Below are 24114 nucleotides of genomic sequence, written 5' to 3'. Positions count from 1 at the left end.
TTTTTTTTTTTTTTTTTTTTTTTTTTTCTTTTTTTTTTTTTGCCCCTTGTCATGGACTCAGATAACTCAGTGAGAAAGTATTGTTTTGAACTGTTTTGAAGTTTCAGAATCACCCTCTATCTCCCCCAGCATTAGCTACTTTTCTTAAATGCATAAGCAAAAATGTCCCTGAATTTCCAAAAACTTTTTTTTCCTGATGGAGAGGTTGGGGACAAAATTGGCACAAAACACTGGGAGGCTTCTATTTCTAAAGACAGAACGATTGCTAAACTTTTATCTGTTTGGCTACAAACAATGGAAGGACTTGAACAAATTTGACAAAGAAGAATTTCTTCCAACTGTTCCCCATCACCCTCCCCCCTACCCCTGTCACTGCCCATTGGTGCAGGAAGTAGCCCCTGCCCAGACCTGTGAGAAGTAGATTGTGTTTTTGCGGTGGAAATTTCCAGTATTTCTCTATGTAGCATAGGACAAGTTGCCTTTCACTAAGAAAGCTGCTCAACAGAGTAAAGGTATACAAGGTAAGAACAATCATGTGTGATTAAATACTGCCTTGGAGGTCAAGGTCTGGGACTCTTAAGTTGTATGCGAGCGTACTGCAAAAGGGTTGTTTGACGGTACACCTCATTTTCTAGAACTGAGAATCGGTGTGCGCAATGCTGCAGAAGAGCAGTTCCTCCAGTAGCACGACCAGAGGTTGCTGAGAGAAATGGGGAATAAGAGTTCCAAGGTGGGGGACAGAGAGAGGGCCCCTGGAGCAGTGCCTGCTATAAATCCTTTAGGAAGTATGATGAAAAATTGGAAGATAAATTCGAGAACCAGGGATAAGGATAAACAGAAAATGATTAGGTATTGCGTTGTTTTATGGCCTAAAGAGCCGATTGTAGGGGAATCAGTATTTTGGCCAAAATACGCGTCTGATGAAGACCACATTTGTCAGGCTTCAAATGTACACACAAACAGTAAAACTCCCTTATTTTATTTTATTGTTTTGTTTTGGAGGAGGAGTCTGCATATGTTGCTTGTTGGATTCAGGGAGTACAGCAGTTAATCATGGCTAGACAAAATTCTGTAGATAAAGAAGAACCCCAGGTGGGATCCTTTAAGCTGTTTACTCCCTGTACCTTTCCCTAGGATTAAACTCACTTGCTTTCCTCTATGGAACGGTGTACCCCACCCCCCCTTACCATCCTGGCCTCGAGTCAAATCCTGTAACTGCAGGAGGGAGGCTGGAGACAGCTGACAGAGTGAAGAGTATTGGCTTGGATCAGCCCCTTAAACAGCCCACCTGAACTGAGCTCTGCAATTAGTGCTGGTGCTGAAAAGAAAAAGTTCTGACACCTTGAGAAAGAATTGGAACAATGCAAAAGGGATATTATAAATTCTCCCTTTCCTAAATTTAACACCATTAACCCCACTAACACTTCCATGTATCCTCTTAGAGAAGTTCCAGTATGTATGGGAACTGCTGAGTCAGGGCCTGAACCTCTGATTGATCACCTGAGGTGAGCCATGAGTCAGCCAGAGGAGCACAGGTGAAGGCAATTCACCTGTGCTGCCGGAAGGGGTGGAGCCTGGCTCCACCCCTCCTAGACCTATATAAGAGCTGGCTACCAGTGAGGAAGGATCTCTTCTGGAGATTGCTTCTTCTGGTGTTTTGTAGGTGAGCGTAGCATAAGGGTAAGCTTTTCATTTATTCTCTGTTGTTATCATTGTCCACTTTGCCTAACTCTCTTGATTATATTGTGATTATAACATCTTGATATCCACTGATTATACACTTGGCGAGCCAGGCAGGCCAAATATACTAAAACTAACATCATGTCTTTACTTTGGAATTTCTATAAATGGGTCAAGGGGGAGAAAAATACTCTTCTAGAAAAAATGATTCCAGGGCGGATCCCAGGATTTGAGGGTTCGCCCTATTATGAGTTAGCCGTTATCATTGAAAAATGGGGTCCCTTACGCGTTATGGGCAATATCTCCCCATATCACATGGCGGACTATTTTCAAGGACTTAGCAAGGATGTCCTCATCACTAAAGAAAGACAACTGGCTGCCTCCATGGTGGCATCGCCACTATTAAGTGCCCTAAATCATGCGGATGTAAGAAATAATACTTTAGAAACTGAAAATCAGCTTTTGAAAGACGGCATTGAAAAGCTGGAGCACGAACTTGGCATTTCAACGGGGAAGAAGCCAATTGAATTTTGCCTACAGGAAGATGTACGTAACATTTCAATAAATGATGACCAGACTCCTGAATCAACAGACTACATTGATCAGGAGAACAAGAAATCCAAATCAGACCTTGAATGTCCAATTCTGACTGATCCACTGGAAGTCCGTCCTGTCATAACCCAGAAAACAAAAAAAGTACAGGACAGACCGGCAGGGGTGCCACCTGATCAGTGGCCCCCTGCCCAGACTCATTTACACATAATGGCTCGGCCATACATGGCAACAGAATTGATGGACTTAGTACAACAATTTTGTCAGAAGCCTAGAGAAAGTGTTCCGCCGTGGTTGTTAAGACTGTGGGATTCTGGAGCAGAAAGTGTCTTGGTGAATGGCCCAGAAATAGCCAAGTTGGCCACCATGACCGTCCATCCTGCTCTCAGACAGAGGCTATATGTGGGTAATCAATATCATGATGAAAACCATTCCATAATAGAATGGTTAATGGTGGCCTGCAGTATGGTATGGCCGAATAAATCGGACATATCTTTACATAGAGGCATGTGGTCCTCCATGGAGGACCTTCAAAATTATATCCGTGAACTGGGTGTAAGAGAGGCTATCTATGAAGATACATTTGATGGCCCTGATATGGTTAAATTTTCAGCAGGGATGAGAGATTTAATTTTACAGCAAGCTTCCTCCCATCTGTATGGCACCCTAGTTTCCATATGAAATCCCCTTGTAGAGTCAGAAGCCGTAGTCCAGCAGGCTGCCCAGTTAGTTGCCGACTTGGGAGAAACAGAACGCCTGCGGACTAGGCGCAATATTTGGCTATTGGAAGAAGCAGAGGTCCTGCTGGTAAGTAAAACCAGAGTGCTGGCTACTCGAGCTCCTCCATCGGGACCCATCAGGGTATCCCAAAAAGAAATGTTTAATGATTGAATTTGGGCTGGTGTCCAATTTGCTAAGATTGACCGCCAGCCCAACTATGTCTTTCTCCAGCACTGGAGACAACTAAAGGACAATCAAAAATTCCAGAACAACCCTAAGAAATCAAGGGTGAGGGTTATAGAGAAAGTTCCAACAACGACATGGAACCTAGAAGATTTTTATTGTTCCAAATAGGAGAAAAAAGCCACCTCAGGTGTCTCGGGCCACAATGCCTGAGCCATTGGAAGCAAAAGATTTGGCCCTAGCACAATTCATGGAGTGACAAGGGATGTTAGTCCCTGTAGGGCCTCCAGACGGGACCGGAGGCCCTATGTAGAATTAACGATTTATTGGTCCCGAAAAAATATTCAGAGAGTTATGGCATTGGTAGACACGGGAGCAGAAACATCAGTTATTTAAGGAGATCCGGGAGAATTTGATGGCGACACGGTGATGATTGGTGGTTTTGGGGGACAGACTATTCCTGTCACCCAAACATGGTTAAAATTGGGGGTTGGGCGTCTCCCGCCCCGGGAGTACAAGGTGTCTATTGCCCCAGTCCAAGAATACATCCTGGGCATAGACATTCTTTGGGTTCTGGCTCTCCAAACAACTGTGGGAGAGTTCAGACTTACAGAAGGATGTATCAGTATCTGGGCGGTGCAGGCAATATTAAGAGGCCATGCGAAACATGGGCCTGTTTGCCTGCCGAAACTGAGCTGGATTACTAACGTTAGACAGTATAGACTCCCGGGTGGGCGAGATGAAATATCGAGAACGGTGCAGGAATTAGAAAAAGTGGGTATTATAAGACCTGCACACAGCCCGTATAACTCCCCCATATGGCCAGTGCGAAAGTCGGATGGCACATGGAGGATTACAGAGAATTAAATAAGGTCACGCCGCCTATTCATGCGGCCGTACCCAGTATTGCCTCCCTAATAGACGCGTTGAGTAGGGAGTTAAAAACCTATCATTGTGTCCTCGATCTAGCAAATGCGTTCTTCAGTATCCCAATTGCTGAGGAATCGCAAGATCAGTTTGCGTTTACATGGGGAGGCAGGCAGTGGACCTTTCAGGTCCTGCCACAGGGGTACGTGCATTCACAAACATATTGTCATAATCTAGTGGCGCGTGACCTGGCTGACTGGACAAAACCTGATGATGTTAACCTATATCATGATATTGATGATCTCCTGCTGACATCCGACTCACTGGAGGCAGTAGGGCAGGCAGCAGATTCATTAACCGCCTATTTACAACAGAGGGGATGGGCTATAAATCCCCAGAAGGTGCAAGGTCCAGGCCTGTCTGTAAAATTCCTGGGGGTGGTTTGGTCAGGAAAGACCAAAGTGCTACCCAGTGCTGTCACAGATAAGGTTCAGGTGTTCCCAGTCCCTACAACATCAAAGCAGCTGCGTGAGTTTCTAGGTATATTGGGCTACTGGTGTTCCTTTATACCTCACCTAGCGCAGCTGCTAAGGCCACTATACAGACTCAAAAAAATAGATATTCGATCCTACCCTCCCAGCCGAGTTGGATGTTTATGTTACTCAAGACGGCTTCGGTTGGGGCCTGTGGCAATGCCAGAGCTCTGTTCGGACCCCCATTGGTTTCTGGTCTCAGGTTTGGCACAGAGCGGAAGAAAGATACAATATGATTGACAAACAGTTATTGGCTGCCTATTTGGCATTACAGGCAGTAGAGCCAATAACTCAAACAGCTGCAGTTATAATCAAGACCACTTTGCCAATGCAGGGGTGGGTGAAAGATCTGACCCACCTTCCTAAGACAGGGGTGGCCTAAACACAGAGAGTGGCACGATGGGTCGCCTATCTCAGCCAAAGGAGCAGTCATTACCCTTGAAAGAACTCCAGAAGATCCTAGGCCCAGTGATGCACCAAAAGAAATACTGGTCACTCCACCAGAGAAGAGTCCCATTCAGGAGGGGAAGTATCCTATCCCTGAATATGCCTGGTACACAGATGGGTCCCACAAGGGCAACCCGAGCAAGTGGAGAGCAATAGCATATCATCCTTCCACCGAGACAATCTGGTTCGATGAGGGGGATGGTCAGAGCAGCCAATGGGCAGAACTGCGGGCTGTGTGGATGGTTATAACCAAGGAACCCGGTGATGGTATCCTGAACATCTGTACAGATGGTTGGGCTGTGTACCGGGGGCTCACTCTTTGGATTGCACAGTGAGCCACCCAGGAATGGACTATCCACGCTTAACCGATCTGCGACGAAGACATGTGGTTAGATATGTGGAATACGGTTAAACACAGGACTGTACGTGTCTACCATGTTTCTGGTCATCAGCCCCTACAGTCACCGGGAAACGATGAAGCCGACACACTGGCCCGAGTTCGATGGATTGAGAATTCACCATCTGAGACCATGGCCTGCTGGTTACATCGGAAGCTACGGCATGCTGGACAAAAGACAATGTGGGCAGCTGCTAAAGTATGGGGACTGCCCATACAACTATCTGATATTGTCCAGGCATGCCAGGATTGCGACCCTTGCTCCAAGATGAGACTGAGATCGTTGCCCGAAACAACAGCCCATCTTGCTAGGGGACACAGTCCTCTCCAGCGATAGCAGGTTGATTACATCGGGCTCGTTCCGGAGGGGCAAGATACGCCCTGACCTGTGTCGACACTGCAACTGGGCTACTGCAGGCCTATCCAGTACCAAGAGCAAACCAGGCATATACCATCAAGGCACTCACTAAACTGATGTCTGCCTATGGGACACCTCAAGTCATCGAGAGCGACCAAGGGACTCATTTTACTGGTGCAACGATACAGCGCTGGGCAGAAGAAAATAACATTGAATGGCGATTCCACCTGCCATATAATCCAACGGAGGCAGGCCTCATCAAACGTTATAACGGTATTCTTAAGGCTGCCCTGAAGACAGACTCCCAGTCCCTGCAGTGGTGGACGAAAAGACTGTATGAAACCCTGCGGGACCTGAATGTAAGACCTCGAGACGGCAGACCCAGTGCCCAGAGAATGCTGCAGATGACATGGGCCACCCCGCTTAGGATCCAAATTACGGGCACTGGTCATCAGGTAAGACACCAGGTTGGTAATGAAAATAATCTTCTGCTCCCTGCCCCTGAGAATTTAGAGCCGGGTACCCATAAAATAAAATGGCCCTGGAAGGTGCAGGTAGGACCCAAGTGGTGTGGCCTACTTGCACCTTGGGGGAGACTATTGGAGGTGGGAGGCTCAGTAGTCCCTCCAGTAATAGGTCCATGGCCTACTGATATTGTGGTCAACACTCCAGTCTTCATTGCTAAAGGGACCCCCATCATGTCCCTGTGGCAGATCAGGACACCTCCTTTGGTGCCTGATATCATTATGCAGCCGCAGACATCTGGCCAGAAGGTGTGGTACAGGCGGCCAGGACGTGCCCCAGTACAAGCGGAAGTGTTGACCCAAGACAGAAATACGGCCTGTATCTTGCCCTGGAGAGCAGACCTTCCCCTCCTGGTACCTGTGAAACATCTGTATTGCTCCCCACGAGTCTGTGAGCCTTCAGGACCACCGGAAGGAACAAAATGCCATCAAGTGTTCCAGTGTTGCTGTCAGATCACGTGTAACACCCGGTGATGGTCTGCATGGGACTGATGGAACATAGAACGGACCTGCACCTCAGGACCTCATGCCTCCAGTCGCATCATCGAGCACTGGCCCATAGAAGAGTATCGGCATCCACTGATCATCACTCGTCTTGAATTGTACCAACACACGTTGCGATAAAATTGTACAAGCGTCGCGATATACCGGATCTCTGTATTAGGGAAAGCTTACCCTTTAGTTATCCTGATCATTGGTTTATGCTGTGAAGGGGTGGAGTGTATGGGAACTGCTGAGTCAGGGCCTGAACCTCTGATTGATCACCTGAGGTGAGCCATGAGTCAGCCAGAGGAGCACAGGTGAAGGCAATTCACCTATTTAAGACCTATTTAAGAGCTGGCTACCAGTGGGTAAGGATCTCTTCTGGAGATCGCCTGTTCTGGTGTTTTGTAGGTGAGCCCAGCTGTTAGAGTATGTGTATAATAGGTTGATTTGTGGAACAGGAGTCTGAAGTAGAAGAGACTACAAGTAAACTTCTGAATTTCTTGGGGAACATGGGCTAAGGGTGTTGAAAAATAAACTGCAGTATGTGAAAAAAGAAGTCACATACCTTGGGTATGTGATTTCTGAAGGGAAACGGAGAATAAATTCTGAAAGAATTCAGGGAATTGTGCAGCTTCCTCTGCCCGGGGCAAAGAGGGAGTTGCAGAAGTTTCTAGGTTTAATTGGATATTGTAGATTATGAATAGAAGAATATATAGAAAAAACTAAGAGATTGTATCTCAAACTATCAGGAGGAGAACCCAACATATTAAAATGGACAAAAGAGGAAAAAGAATTTGTAGAAGAATTGAAATGGGACTTAATCATAACACCTGTGTTAGAGCTGCCTGCCTTAAAGGAGCCATTTCACTTTTTTGCAACTGTTAGTGAAGAAGCTGCTTTAGGAGTTCTAACAGAAGAATAAGGAGACAAAAGTAAACTTATTGCATACTTGCCTAAGCTATTAGATCCTGTATCTCAAGTTTAGCCCCAGTTTGTCCAGGTGGTAGTAGCAACTGCCTTATTGGTAGAAAGGTACAAGGTACGTGTGTACCCTTCGGGGGTGTAAGGAACAAGTTGTTGACTTGTTGATAATGTGAGTTTTTCCCCCCGAAGGAGATTGCTCCACATTTTGAGGCATGATTGTTAGCCAAAAAAAAAAAAAAAAAAGGACTCAACCTTTTAGAAAAGCATGGTGCCAAACTGTCCCCTGTGGAGATGGAGTGGGCACGATCCATGGCTTCAACCCCCTCTGACCCCACCACCAGTTGGGGAGAAGAAAAATCACGACCCTTGCAGTGCTCCCACCCTCTGCTCTGCCCCCAATGCTTGCAGCGCCGTTGATGTCCTCCACCCCACCCTGCCCACATCACTTGCTGCTGCATTTCTGCCGCCCGTATGTAACTTGGTTAAAGACAAGGATGGATTGGAACCAGAGGATCTTTTTGGTCCTATTCCAGTAGATCCTGAGGACAAACCAAACCTTTTCCATCCTGATGATAATTTGAAGGGAGCGGAAAGGAAAAAATTTCCTACAGCCTACTACTGTGCTTCAGAGCAGTGCAGAAAAGAAGCAATATTACAGTATGATGCTGATATGTTGCAAGCCCTTTCTATGTTGTATCATGCAAATCGCCCCCCCGGTGGGAATCCCTGCCTTATGAGGTGATGAAGGAGCTAAGAAAGTCAGTGAGAGATTATGGAATTCAGTCTGCCTTTACATATAGTCTTTTGGTTGCAATCCGTGACCCCTCACAATTGGAAAATTTTGTTACAAATGATCGTAACAAAATGCTGCACCCTGCATTGAATTTCTTGACTGTTTACAAAATATGCTAGAGAGACAAGTGGAAAATTAAGCTGCCCAGGATGCTTTGCTTAAGCAATTAGCAGTAGAAAATACAATGCAGACCGTCGAAAGGTTTTACAATCCTTAAAGAATGCAGATCCATCCATTAATGACATAATTAAATCCTGTCAAGACGTAGGCATGGAAAGTCACAAACTTGTCTTGCTAGCAGACACATTGGCAGCCTGACTTGATGCAGGGACTGCTCAAAAAATGAAGTGTTACAATTGTGGGGAACCTGGTATGTACAAAGGGACTGCAAAAAGCCTAAGCGAGCAAATAAAAATGCTAGGTCTATTCCAGCTCAACCCTGTCCCCAGTGATGGAGGGGGCTACACTGGGTGAGAGAATGCTGATCTAAACTCCTTGCAGCAGAATGGTCCTTCGATCTGCCAAGAAACAGGAAGCAGAGCGTGAGACCGCACACCGTAACAACAAATATGGTCCCTAATTGGCAGGCCACTGCCTGGCCAGCTCACTCAGACCAGCCACTGCCAGCAGCGCAGGAGTGGATTTGACCACCACCCAGTCAGTGACGCTGACTGACAGCACCGTGACCCTCATTCCAACAGGTGCAACGGGCCCCCTTGGGGACAGGCATAGTGCCCTCTTGTTAGGACGTTCTTCTGTTACACTGATGGAACTTTTTGTTTTACTAGGAGTTACAGATCCTGACCCTACTGGGGAGATTAAGATAATGGCATGGACACCCTCACCCCCCTGCTTTATTCCCAAAGGCCAAAAAATAGCACAATTAGTCTCTTTTCATTCTATGGCTGAACCAAACTGGTGGATTTGGGAGCAGGGACAAACCTGCCGTGCTATGGACTCCACAAGTGTCAAAAGACAAACCATTATTACCATGCTTAATAATCGGCTGACAGTTATTAGGCCTAGTACATACTGGAGCAGATGTTACCATCATTAAGTCAAGTGAATGGCCACTAAAAGACCCTAATTCTGCTACTGTAGGAGTTTGGGGCTTGCAGCAACCCAAACAAAGTGCCTGAAATTTATCTTTTGAAGGGCCCGATGGTCGTGCTGCTCACACTGCTCCTTACATTCTTGCCAGTTCCCTGTACTTTGAGGGGTCATGATCTTTTAAGTTAATGGGACGTGATTTTACAGACAAATTTTCAATAAGGGCCATTGATCGGCAGCAACCTATACCCCTAGCTTGGAAAAGAGAACAACCTATTCGGGTAGATCAGTGTCACTTAGCAAAGGAAAAGTTGCTGCATTTACATGAGCCAGTTCAAGAACAGGTAGCTGCCAGTCACATAGTGCCTACTACCACACTTGGAATGCTCCAGTCTTTGTTATTCTCAAGAAGAGTGGAAAGTGAAGGCTTTTACAGGACGCGTTTGCTGTCAACACAGTAACTGAGCCCATGAGGGCATTGCAGCCTGGTCTTCCTTAACTTTCAAAGTTACCTTCAAATTGGCCTATAGCAGTTATTGATTTAAAAGACTGGTTTTTTACCATTCAACTTCATGCAAAAGATGCACCACGATTTGTTTTCTCAGTGCCCTCCATCAAGCAACAAAGCCCTGCCCAACAGTATCTTGGGACTGTGCTACCACAAGGAATGCTTAATAGTCCAACAATATGTCAACTGACTGTAGCAAATGCATTACAACCAGTACGAAAAGCTAGGCCTCGTGTCCTTATTTATCATTACATGGACGATATATTAATAGCAGCAGAACAAGAAGAGAGTCTAAAGGACACTTTACTGTTCGTCTGGCAGGCAGTCCAATCTGTAGGTTTACAAATAGCGGAAGAAAAGGTGCAATTCAGTTCTTCGTGGAAATATTTAGGATGGAAAATAGCATCTCACACCATTCAGCCACAAATCCTCAAAATAGTATCTAACGTACAGACATTAAATGATCTGCAAAACTCATTAGGAACCATCAACTGATTGTGACCGCTTTTGAGTATTACTACTCAAGAGCTGCACCATCTATTCCAGCTACTCAAAAGGGACCCAGATCTAACCTCTAAAAGATAATTAACACCAAAAGCGCTACAATGCTTAGAATCTGTAATAACATAATTGCAACATCAATACAGCCATCGTGTTTGTTTACAACTTCAAGTATCTCTTATAATAATATCAAACTGCTATCAGCTATATAGCTTATCATATCAATGGGATACCTCAAGAAAAGATCCTCTCATTATCCTCGAATGGACATTATTACTGCATACATTTTCAAAAACCATTACATCAAGAGTGGAGATGTTTGCAATGCTAATACAGCAAGGTCGACATCGCCTACAAATTTTACAAGCTCTTGACCCTGATTGTATCTACATACCTGCTACTAAAAAAGATTTAGATTGGATGCTAGCACTGTTGCTCAGTTTACAAACTGCTATGGCAGACTATACCAGACAAATCTCCGGTACATGCATGTTGTCGATGGATCACCTCAAATTGTAGAACTTGCAGTGGTAGTTCGAGTTTTTCAAATTTTTGCAGAAAAAAAGCTTAATATAGTAATGGACTCTATGTATGTTACAGGTATCATTCAGAAAACTGAAGGATCTTTTCTTATGGAAGTTAACAACCCTGCCTTGTTTGCACAGCTCAAGCGAGTTTTGCGTTATGTCTTTTACCATACTCTTCCTTATTTTATTATGCATACTCGATCACACACTACGTTGCCTGGTCCTTTAACTGAGGGCAACCTTAAGACTGATCAAGCCACAATCGCCTTCGTTACCCCTCAATTATTTCAGCAAGCTCAACTCTCCCATCAATTTTTCCATCAGAATAGGAGTGTCTTACAAAAACAATTCCAACTGACAGTGGATCAAGCCTGTAACATTATTCTAACATGCGCAGACTGCCAGGCAATTGCCCCTTTGCCTCAAATAGGGACAAATCCCCGTGGCACAGCACCTCTTCATCTGTGGCAAACAGATGTCACTCATGTTCAAGAATTTGGCTGTCTAAAATATCTACATGTAACAATAGATACTCATTCCTCCTACATATTTGCTACAGCACATACAGGTGAACGCAGTTGTGACGCCTGTAAACACTGGTTATCTGCTTATGCTGCTATAGGTATCCCACATACTATAAAAACAGATAATGGACCTGCGAATACTTCTAAGGCCACTTGAACTTTCTCCAGGAATGGGGGGTTAGACGTATTACAAGCATTCCTCATTCTCCCGCTGGACGGGCTATCATTGAGCGTACTCATCTAACATTGAAATCTTTTCTTAATAAACAAAAAAGGGGGAATATGGGAAACACACCACAAGAAAGAATATGCAAGGCTTTGCTCGTGCTGAATTTTTTGAATCGTGATCATACAGATACAACTCGTGTAGATCGTCATTTTGGGGCCTCCCCAATGCTCAAGGAACGGCCAATGGTTAACGTACGGAAATGGCCATGGGGCACTGGGAAGGTCCCATACCACTGATAACTTGGAATCGTGGATATGCTTGTGTTTCCACAGGGACTGGCCCTATGTGGGTTCCAGCACAATATGTTCAGCCTCATCTCAAGGCAGAAAATAGCATCCAGCCCTTATAATGACTGGGATTGTGTGTTCCTTACTGATTGGTATTGTTTTGTAATTTGTTGTATTTAAATAACAACACTAGTAATGGTATAACAAAATGGGTGATTTTCCTGTGTTACCAATGCAGTCTCGAGAATTAGAATTATTAGGCATTATCTAGGTTGTTGTGTGCTTCTTCTATTTTAGTAATAGATCAAATGTGAATTTGTTGGAGGCAATGCAACAGAATTGAACAGGATTTCATGTTACTAATGCTGGAATCTATAGGAATAGCTCTTTTAGTGGGTTAGTAATGCTTGGTTATGATGCTATTAGCCTATCATTTAGCCTTTTCTTAATTTGCAAAGACAAAACCTGGAAAGGAATCACAGGCAGAGGGATGACCCTGTATTATGGAATGATTAACTTTATTTCATTCCACTAATCAGGATTTTAAAAACATGATCATGCAGCACTTGAAACAAAGGTGCACACTATCATAGAATCAAAGAATCACCAAGGTTGGAAAAGAACTAAAAGATCATCCAGTCCAACCGTTCGCCTATTCACAGAATCACAGAATCACAGAATTATAGGGGTTGGAAGGGACCTCCAGAGATCATCGAGTCCAACCCCCCTGCCAAAGCAGGTTCCCTACAGCAGGTTGCACAGGTAGGCATCTAGGCAGGTCTTGAACATCTCCAGAGAAGGAGACTCCACGACCTCCCTGGGCAGCCTGTTCCAGTGCTCCGTCACCCTCACTGTAAAGAAGTTCTTGCGCACATTTGTGCGGAACTTCCTATGCTGCAGTTTCCAGCTGTTTCCCCTTGTCCTGTCTCCACTCACCACTGAAAAGAGTCTGGCCTCGCCATTCTGCCCCCCACACCTTAGATATTTATAGACCTGGATCAGGTCCCCTCTCAGTCTTCTTTTCTCAAGGCTGAACAGACCCAGTTCACTCAGCCTTTCCTCATAGCAGAGATGCTCCAGGCTCTTCACCATCTTCGTGGCCCTCCGCTGGACTCTTTCCAAGAGATCCTTGTCTTTTTTGTACTGGGGAGCCCAGAACTGGACGCAGTACTCCAGATGAGGTCTTACCAGGGCAGAGTAGAGGGGGAGGATCACCTCCCTCGACCTGCTGGCCACGCTCTTTTTAATGCACCCCAGTATGCCATTGGCCCTCTTGGCCACAAGGGCACACTGCTGGCTCATGGCCAACCTGTCGTCCACCAGGACACCCAGGTCCCTCTCCGCAGAGCTCCCCTCCAGCAGGTCATCCCCCAACCTGTACTGGTGCATGGAATTATTCCTCCCTAGGTGTAAGACTCTACGCTTGCTTTTGTTAAACCTCGTCTGTTTTTTTTCTGCCCAGCTCTCCAGCCTATCCAGGTCTTGCTGAATGGCAACACAGCCTTCAGGCGTGTCAGCCAATCCTCCCAACTTCGTATCATCAGCAAACTTGCTGAGGGTGGCCACCATCCCCTCATCAAGGTCACTGATGAAGATGTTGAACAAGATCGGACCCAGCACAGACCCCTGAGGAACACCGCTGGTTACAGGCCTCCAACTGGACTCTGCACCACCTACAACGACCCTCTGTGCTCTGCCAGTCAGCCAGTTCTCAACCCACCTCACTGTCCACTCATCCATCCCACACTTCCTCAGCTTTGTTATAAGGATGTCGTGGGGGACAGTATCAAATGCCTTGCTGAAATCAAGGTAGACTACATCCACTGCTCTCCCCCCATCCACCCAGCCAGAGACAACATCATGGAAGGCTACCAGGTTGGTCAAGCACGACCTCCCCCTTGTGAACCCGTGCTGACTACTCCTGATAACCTCCTCTTCTTCCAGTTGTCTGGAGATGACATCCAGCATAAGCTGTTTCATCACCTTTCCAGGGACAAAAGTGAGGCTGACTGGCCTATAATTGCCTGGGTCTTCCTTCTTGCCTTTTTTGAAGACCGGGGTGACGTTGGCTATCTTCCAGTCTTCAGGCACCTCCCCCGTCCTCCAAGACCTCTCAAAGATGACAGAAAGCGGTTCAGCAATCACCTCTGCCAGCTCCCTCAGCACCCGTGGATGAATCCCATCGGGTCCCATGGATTTGTGAACATTGGTGTTGCCTAGGCGCTCCTGGACCACCTCTTCCCTGACCGAAGGGAGGTCTTCCATTCCCCAGATCATCTCACTAACCTCCAGGGTCTCAGATTCCCGAGGGTGAGCTTTTTGACTGAAGACAGAAGCAAAGAAGGCATTCAGTATCTCCGCCTTCTCAGCATCCCCCGTTACCAGAACACCCCCGTCACTTAGCAGGGGAGCCACATTCTCCCTAGTCTTCCTTTTACTGTTAATGTACTTGAAAAAACCTTTTTTATTATCCTTTATCCCCTTTGCCAGATTTAATTCCAGGCGGGCTTTAGCCTTCCTCGTCGCATCCCTGCAGACCCTGACAACATTCCTGTATTCTTCCCAAGTAGTCAGACCCTTTTTCCACATTTCATGGGCCTTCTTTCCTTTGAGTTTGCACACGAGCTCCTTGCTCATCCACACAGGTCTTCTGCCACCCTTTCCCGATTTCTTCCTCACAGGGACACACCGATCCTGAGCTTGGAAGAAGAACTGCTTAATTCCCAATAGCTCCCACTAAACCATGTCCCTCAACACAACATCCAGCCTTTCCGTGAACACCCCCAGGGTCGGTGATTCCACCACCTCCCTGGGCATTCATTCCAGTGCCTGACCACCCTTTCTGAAAAGTAATACTTCCTAACGTCCAGCCTGAATCTCCCCTGCCGTAGCTTGAAACCATTCCCCTTGGTCCTATCACTAATGACACAAGAGAAGAGGCCGACCCCCAGCTCACTGCAACCTCCCTTCAGGAAGTTACAGAGAGCAATGAGGTCCCCCCTGAGCCTCCTCTTCTCCAGGCTGAACATTCCCAGCTCCTTCAGCCTCTCCTCATATGGCCTGTGTTCCAGACCCCTCACCAGCTTTGTTGCCCTCCTTTGAACACGTTCCAGGGCCTCAATATCTTTCTTGCAGTGAGGGGCCCAAAACTGGACACAGTACTTACTATCTTACTTTGATTCAGCATATGATTCTGATATAGGATTCCAGAATACTGCCCAACAGATTTTTTAGTTTGCTAATCCTTTTAATTGGCACCTATGTCAGGGACATAAAGGCCCCTCACTCAAGAATAATCTTGGGATGAAACAAAGTATTCTGACAGTTTTAAGGGAACTGATATTTGTGGCTGTAGCTGCAAATATTTTGTTCCGTAGAAAGAGCTAATATTGCTAGTTCATTTTGTTGTAACAACTAAGCAGATGTTCCACTTGGGCTCTGTATCACGCAATGGCCATGTGGATGCGGTGTACAAATGAAAAAAACCCTGGAGACCCTGAGAAGAATAAAAGCATGAGAGAATCTGTGATGGGTGAGAGAGGAAAAGTGCTCTACAAAGCAAAGGATGCCCTGCTGGCACTGCCTATTGCATCCACCGCCACCATGTTCCTTCTCTCTCCTTTCAGTGGTTTGCCATCTCTCAAGAGTCAGTAAGTAATAATGCACAAGCTTAGGGAGTTTCTGCTTCCCGCTTACAGGACTGTCTAAAACGGATACCTGTGTGTGTGTCTGTGTATGCTGACTGAAACTCATAACCCTCTGTGCTACTCTAAATGCATAGTTTCCTTGATTCTCTGCTCCTGAGACATCCTGTCTCTCAGATACAAATGTACCTTTGTCAACGGTTTACGGGCTGGTTCGGCCCAGTTCCGTGACTAGCGGGGTGGAGGGAAACACGGATCCGCGCCTCTGGAAAAGGGAAAACAGGGGACCCCAAAATAATTAAAAACAGCAGCAACGATCTGAGGAGAAACAAACTAATTTACTAAATATAGTATCAGAATGCAAGATAAAACACCATAATACAATATAATTAGAATTGAAGCTAAGAAATCAAATATAATGAGAGAGAGAATGTCCGAAAGGTGGATAGGCCTCACCACAACGCTGAGGTGAGATGTGCAGTCCAGTTGAGCAGCAGGGAGACAGGAGGAGAGCCAATGAAGAACAAGAGCCGATGAAGAAAAACAGACGAAGAAGCACAGATGGAGAAGCACAGACAAAGAAGAGCAGATGAAGAAGAGAACATCAGGTGACCCTGTAGAAGATAATCCACAGAAACTGGACTCTGTAAATGAAAGCACTAAAAGGTCGGATCTTGAGGCTCCATTAGAGCTAGATCCCTTTAAGATCCGACCAGTTGTAACTCAAAAAACAAAATGAAACGCTGGATAGGCCAGGGGGGGTGCCCCCTGACCAGTGGCCCCCTGCCCAGAGCACGCTACATGTAACAGTCTGCCCATACATGGCAGCTGTATTAATGGATCTAGTTCAGTGGTTTAGACAAAAACTAAGAGAGCGTGACAGCATGGCTGCCCCAATTATATGACATGGGGGCAGCAAGTGTTGTGGTGAATGGACCAGAAATTTCAAAACTGGCATCCATTACCACTCACCCTGCCCTCAGGCAACAACTATATGCAGCCATCCAACATAATGAAGAAAATCATTCATTGATTACATGGTTAATGGCTGCATGCCATGCAACATGGACAAATAAGAGTGATATACCATTAAATACCAGCCTATGGTCCTCTATGGAGGACTTGCAAAACTACATTCGAGAATTAGGCATGAAGGAGGCAATCTATGAAGAAGATTTTGAGAGCCCCGACATGATGAAATTTTCAGCAGGAATGAGGGACCTCATCCTACAGCAAGCTCCACCACATCAGTATGGTAATTTGGTATCCATACTGAATCCCCTAGTGGCCTCAGAGGCCATAATACAACAGGCCACCCAATTGGTGGCAGATCTGGGGAAGACAGAGCGCCTACGGGACAGGCTCAATGTCTGAATGGTGGTGGAAAAGTCAGAGATCCATCCACCACCACAACCTAGGAGACCTGCCCCTAAGGTAATTCAATCTGGACCCATCAGGGTCTCAAGAAAACAAATGTTCAATGACCTGATTAAAGCGGGAATTCGATTTCAAAAAATTGATGGACAGCCTAATCAGATATTATTACAACTATGGAAACAGTTACCAAACAGTCAGAGATTCCAGTGCTCCCCTAAAAGGGAAGGAGTTAGACTCATAGAACAAATTCCACAAAATATGTGGAATCTAGACGACTTCATAATCCCATCAAAAAAACATAAACCTCTTCAGGTGGCCTGGGCAGCCACAGTCAAGCCATCAGAGGAAAAAGACTTAGGGATTGCAGAGCTGATGGCATAACAGAGGAACTAAAATTCCCCAAGACTAGGGTCTCTAGAGGGGACCGGAAACCCTATGTCGAACTAACGACTCATTGGTCCTGAAAAAATGTGCAGCGGGTTATGGCACTAGTAGATAATGGGGCAGAAACATCAATTATATGTGGTGACCCAAACCAATTTTCAGGCACTAAGGCAATGATAGGTGGATTCGAGGGGCAGATGATCCCCATAACCCAAACATGGTTGAAACTGGGGGTTGGGCATCTACCACCCCGGGACTACAGGGTGTCTATCGCCCCAATTCCAGAGTACATATTGGGGATTGACATCCTTTCAGGTCTGACTCTCCAAACCACTGTGGGAGGGTTCAGATTAAGGGAAAGATGTATTAGAATCCGGGCGGTGCAGGCAATTATAAGGGGTCATGCAAAAATTTGAACCTGTTTGTTTGCCACAACCACGCCAGATCACAAATACAAAGCAGTACAGACTCCCGGGTGGGCAAGAAGAAATTACCAAGACTGTGCAGGAGCTGGAGAGAGTAGGGATCATTAGACCTACGCATAGCCCATACAACTCCTCCATATGGCCAGTCAGGAAGTCAGATGGTACTTGGAGAATAACAGTAGACTACAGAGAACTAAAGTCACGCCGCTGATCCATGCTGCCGTACCCAACATTGCCTCCCTCATGGATACATTAAGTAGAGAAATAGAAACATATCACTGCGTTCTGGATCTAGCAAATGCATTTTTCAGCATTCCAATTGCTAAGGAATCTCAAGACCGGTTCACGTTCACATGGGAGGGCAGGCAGTGGACTTTTCAAGTCCTACCTCAGGGATACATGCATTCACCTACTTTTTGTCATAACTTGGTAGCACGTGACTTGACAAATTGGAATAAACCATCTACTGTCAAAATGTACCACTACATCGATGATTTGATGCTAACGTCCAACTTGATCGAGGCATTAGAGAAGACAGTACCATCATTAATTTCTTATTTAGAGGAAAAAGGATGGGCTGTAAATCCACAAAAAATACAAGGACCAGGGCTATCAGTTAAATTCCTGGGTGTTGTCTGGTCAGGTAAGACTAAGGTGTTACACAGTGCAATCATAGAGAAGATCCAAGTGTTCCCGTTTCCCACGAAACCAAAGCAGTTGCAGGAATTTTTGGGTCTATTAGGATACTGGCAATCCTTTATACCCCATTAGCACAACTGCAAAAACCTTTATATTGATTAACAAAAAAAGGCCAAGTATGGGATTGGGGTAGAATGGAACAAGAAGCCTTCCAGCAAGCAAAAATAGCTGTTAAGCAGGCCCAGGCACTGGGTATATTTGATCCAACCCTTCCAGCCAAACTAGATGTGCATGTAATCCAAGAAGGGTTTGGCTGGAGGCTGCAGCAGTGCCAGAGTTTTGTTTGAATCCCCATTGGGTTCTGGTCACAGATCTGGCATGGAGCAGAAGAGAGATACAGCATTGCTGAAAAGCAGTTATTGGCTACCTATTCTGCATTGCAGGTGGTAGAACCAATAACTCAGACTGCAGAGGTTATTGTTTAAACAACTTTACTGATTCAGGGATGGGTAAAAGACCTAACCCACATTCCTAAGACCACGGTGGCCCAATCACAAACAGTAGCACGCTGGGTCGCCTGTCTTAGTCAGAGAAGCCACCTCTCATCTTCTCCACTAAAGGAAGAACTGCAAAAGATACTTAGGCCAGTAACATATCACAGTGAGACACCTGAGGAAATAGTGGTTACTTCTCCAAAGAGTCCTGTGCAGGAGGGGAAATACCCTGTTCCAGAAGATGCCTGGTACACACATGGATCCAACAGGGAACCCAAGTAGGTGGCGAGCTGTCGCATACCATCGCTCAGCTGAAATGATATGGTTTGAAGAAGGGGATGGACAAAGTAGCCAGTGGGCTGAGCTACGAGATGCGTGGATGGTGATAACTCAAGAGCCTGGCAACAGGACACTGAACATCTGCACGGATAGTTGGGCAGTCTACTAAGGGCTCATGCTCTGGATAGCACAGTGGGCCACTCAGGATTGGACGATCCATGCCCGATCAATCTGGGGCAAAGATATGTGGGTTGATATATGGAATGTGGTTAGGCACAGAACTGTATGAGCATACCACGTCTCTGGAGTCACCCTTGCAGTCACCAGGCAATGATGAAGCTGACACACTGGCTCGAGTCCGATGGTTAGGAAGTACATCAGCAGAAGACACAGCCCACTGGCTGCATCGCAAATTACGACACGCAGGACAGAAAACCATGTGGGCAGCGGCTAAAGCATAGGGGCTACCCATACAGTTACCAGATATGTCCAGGTATGTCAAGACTGTGGTGCTTGCTCACAAATGAGACCAATGAGACTATGGCCCACCTCGCTAGAGGACACAAACCATTACAGTGATGGCAGATCACTGATCGCAGATATAGGTCCCCTTCCTTGATCTGAGGGGGCCAGATATGCCCTAACCTGTGTTGATACAGCGAGTAGATTGATGCAAGCCTATCCTGTAGCAAAGGTCAAACCAAGCCTATACCATCAAAGCTCTAACTAGGTTAATGGAGTCATATGGGACTCCTGAGGTCATTGAGAGTGACCAAGGTACACATTTCATAGGTGCAACTGTGCAGAAGTGGGCTGAAGACAACAACATTGAATGGCGGTTTCACCTGCCCTATAATGCAATCGGAGCAGGCCTAATGGAAAGATATAACAGGATCCTGAAGGCTGCTCTGAAGGCAGATTCACAGTCCTTGCAGGGGTGGACCGAGAGGCTTTATGAAACCCTGCGAGACTTGAATGAGAGACCAAGAGATGGCAGACCCAGTGCTTTAAGAGTGTTGCAAACAACTTGGGCCTCTCTGCTTAGGATCCAAATTACAGTCAAGGACACCTCACTCAAGCCACAAGTTGGCACCATGAATAATCTTCTGCTCCCTGCCCCTGAGGACCTAGAGCCTGGGAGACACAAGGTAAAATAGCCTTGGAAGGTACAAGCAGGACCAAAATGGTGTGGTCTCCTTGCACCTTGGGGGAGATTGTTAGAGGTTGGGGGGGATCAGTAAACCCTCCAGTAATCGGTGCATGGCCAGCAGAGGTAGTAGTTGACACCCCTGTTTTCAATGCAAAGGGGACATTAATTATGTTCATGTAGCAAATTAGAACCTCGCCTTTGGTACCTGATATAGTGATTCAGCCACAGATATCAGGCCAAAGGGTGTGGTATCAAAGACCAGGACGTGCCCCAATACAGGCAGAGGTGTTGACTCAAGACCGAAATACGGCCTGTATCTTACCATGGAGAGCAGACCTACCCCTTCTTGTACCTATTAAACATTTGTTTTACTCCCCTTGAGGTTATAAGTTCACAGGATAGCCAGCAGGAGCAACATCACTCCAGCATGCTCCAGTGTCTATGAGGAAACATCGTGACACCCTGTGGTGAACTGCTGAACTTTTGGGAACCAGTGAGCATGAATCAGAACTGCTAATGGCCCTTGAAGAAAATATGCCTTGAGAAAGAACATAAAGTACTGGCCCAACAGAACTGCCAATAATTGCCTTTTTTGTCTTAGCATTCTACATTGCAGCGGGTATTGTACATGTGTCGCGATGTACATTTGCTCAGTCATTGGTTCATGCTGTGAAGGGGTGGAGTGTAGTGGAATTCCAAGGTCACAGCCTGAACCAATAGGTGAGCTACGTGAGTGCCTGGAGCAAGCGGGGTGGGGTTTAGAGCCACCCCTTTTGTCTCCGTGATATTTCCCATGCCATCTGAGTCTGCACTGGTCCCCCTTTTGTCCCTGCCTTTCTCTGCTGCAGCACGATGGTACGAATTGGGGAGGGTCACATTCCTCAGCTCATCCTTTTCTCCAAACTGTTACTGGGAGGGGTGAGTTAATTCCTCTTGGATATCTTTTCCTATAGTACCTATTTCTCAAATAAAAGCTCTGTCATTGCCTTCGTTTGCTCTACACACACTCACCAAGTTAGGATGTTAGCCAGAAAAGGAAAGTAATGCCCTTAGTGATGCTCCAGTAGGCTTGACCACTAATACTGATTCTATCTGACATGCAACTTCATGAAGTTGTTTCTATCAGCCCAAAGACATGGCTGTGAGCACTCCAAAAGCATTTATTGTGCAAATTTTAGTGATCATTCAAAATCAATATATCAGAATATACAAAAGCTGAAGATTTTTTCTAACCAGTTGCAGGTAAACACAGAATTGGATCCTCAGGGATTCTTTTTCAGGTTGCAGAAACTTGGGCCATGGGCCAAACGTGTATGTTCTTTTTAATGGATTTAACAGTATTTCTTGTCATTATGCTATGTTTGCCTTGTCTCTATTCTTACATTTAGTGTGTTGTCAATCAAGGCCTTGACTGAGTTATAATGATTATGTTATTAATATGATTAGTGTTATTATTTTATAGTATGGAAATAGTTTGCTAATAAACAGATAAAGGGGGAATTGTGGGAATACAAGAAAAACTATTCAGAGCAGCAGCTGTGGAGCAAGATAAACAGCATGAGAACCAAGGACACCTCTAGAAGAGAAAAAGCAAAAGGAATGGTTCATGGCTCTGATTGGATAAGTGCCCGCATGCACAGTTATAGAGTGTTTGTGGAATACTCTGTTGACATGTAAAGTTGGATGGGAAAGTTGTAAGGACAGATGGGAAAGCTAAAAAAGGAAACTTGTGAATGTATAAGTGATGTGAGAAACTGTAATAAATGATTTGGATTGTTCACATCTGAGTCTGTGCATCAGACACTGCACACACATGCACCTTCAGTGGGATTCTTGCATATTATGAATCTAGAGCACGTTGTATTATACTTAACACAGCATTTGCTTCTCACACAGCAGTTGCTATGAATTAAGTTGAGAAAGTCAAAGAGGTAGAATGCAAGCTGTTCACTTATATATATATATATACATGTAAGGAGCAGAAGAGAAGTTCTAGAAATACTCATTTCATTAAATGAAAAGCACTTTCATTATAACCTACAAGAATTAATAGCTGCAGTCTTTAGCCAGCCTGCTTCCACTGCTGTTTCCCTTCAAGTGAGAAAATGGATGCGGTTTGTGCAACTTCAACAAAACTTCTGTATACAGCTGAAAATAGTAATTAGAGGACTGAAGTGTTGACCAAGGAAAAACTAGGTTTTTGTTTGTTTTAAAGTGGAAGTGTAGGTTCAAGTAAGTCCCTCCAATTACAAACAAGATTATCAAATATAAAGCCTATGGCAGTGTTATGAGCAAAGAGCTGTGTTAGGCACTACCAGAATACACAAATTAGAATCCACATAGTAATAAAAATCAAAATAAATTGATTAGAAATTGTGAACGTACAAAGCATGTGATTCAGTTCAAAGAACCAAAGAAAGCTGTACATAAATACAAGACAGGTTTCAAAGAATTTTTCAAGAATCAGAAGCATGCAACTAATTTTTTAAATTAGCTTATTCATGACAGCTTATATCTCCATTTAGTCACTTCTTAAGTGGCTGTAAGAAATGTCAAACACAACAGGACTTACCTTGGTATTGTCACACACTTTGTATTGCAGTTCTGAGTGGTAATGGCCTTCTCAAGCTCATCCAGCTGTCCTGTTTTCTTTAGCTTCTTGACCAAGCTTTTCACTGCTTTTTCACACCACTTCTCCTCCTGTCCATTCTGCTCACCACCACCAGCCCCTCCAGAGACACCAGCAGACTTCTTCCACCCAAGAAGTCTCTTCACAACCGGTGGAGTGAATGGCAGTATGGATGACATGACTTCCACCAGACAGAACGCTCAGCACACAGTTAGATATTCCTGTCCAATCCCTAGAAACGCAAACCAAAACAGACACATTAGCACTGAGGTTTCACTTGAGAATGTTCTTTGCTTAGAATCTTCTATTAACAAATGCTGTAGGACATACCATCTCCAAACAATTAAGGTAGGAGTTCAGGACATGGATCTGCAATTCACTCCAAAGTTTAGTGATGAACTCTACAGCCTACAGATAATCAACCCTCCTATACATCATTTAATGATTTTCAAAATACTTGATGACTTCAATTAAGGATATTTAAAATATCATTTTGCAGGTACCCAAGTGGTGCAGTTGCATTTGTTTTGATACCCTTCCACTCAGTATCAACTACCCACTCAGGACATTAATATATAAAATTAAAGATCAGGAAGGATGCTGAAGCTTAAGCTGTGTCTGGCATTCACTCCTATTTGTACTTTAAACCATTTAAAATAAATGATAGCCAGTAAAATATATATATATATATATATATATATATATATAGTGTGTATATATATACTTATAGTTTTGCAGCTTGTATTAGGCTACTTTCAGGTATTAAAATATAAGCCCCAAATGAGCTGTATCATTTTGGGCAGACAGCTGTTGGAGCTTGCAGCATCACTGCATTAAAGTCAAAACTAATCTTATATCCAGGCAGTAACTGGGTATTTGAATTCCATAAAGTTATCTTAGTGCCAAACTAGTACTAAATGCTAACTTCATGCTATTCAATCAGAGCTTTCGAGGCAGCTCACGCACACACTGTGCAGGGAGGGACACTCCTCATTTCTATCAAAAGTATACCTCACCTAGTAAGGTTTCCCATCTGCAAAACAGCAATGGTTTATTTGGGACA

At 45.1% G+C, this 24114-nt stretch overlaps 1 protein-coding gene across 1 annotated transcript in view; it reads right to left on the bottom strand.

Moving 5' to 3' along the window:
- The window catches only part of LOC122157483 (mothers against decapentaplegic homolog 2-like), a 27994-nt gene extending 4714 nt beyond the window's left edge, over positions 1-23280 (bottom strand). The window contains exon 1 of the mRNA XM_042813150.1: positions 22995-23280. Coding sequence (XP_042669084.1) covers positions 22995-23230 — 236 coding nt within the window. The 5' untranslated portion in view covers positions 23231-23280. The remainder of the gene's footprint in view (positions 1-22994) is intronic.
- Positions 23281-24114: the final 834 nt, after the last annotated feature.

The sequence above is a fragment of the Centrocercus urophasianus genome, unplaced genomic scaffold, assembly GCF_019232065.1.
Source record: "Centrocercus urophasianus isolate 14NV4802_14NV808 unplaced genomic scaffold, USGS_Curo_1.0 seq_1392, whole genome shotgun sequence".
In the NCBI taxonomy this organism is placed as follows: domain Eukaryota; kingdom Metazoa; phylum Chordata; class Aves; order Galliformes; family Phasianidae; genus Centrocercus; species Centrocercus urophasianus.
This window is presented reverse-complemented; position numbering and strand designations above follow the sequence as displayed.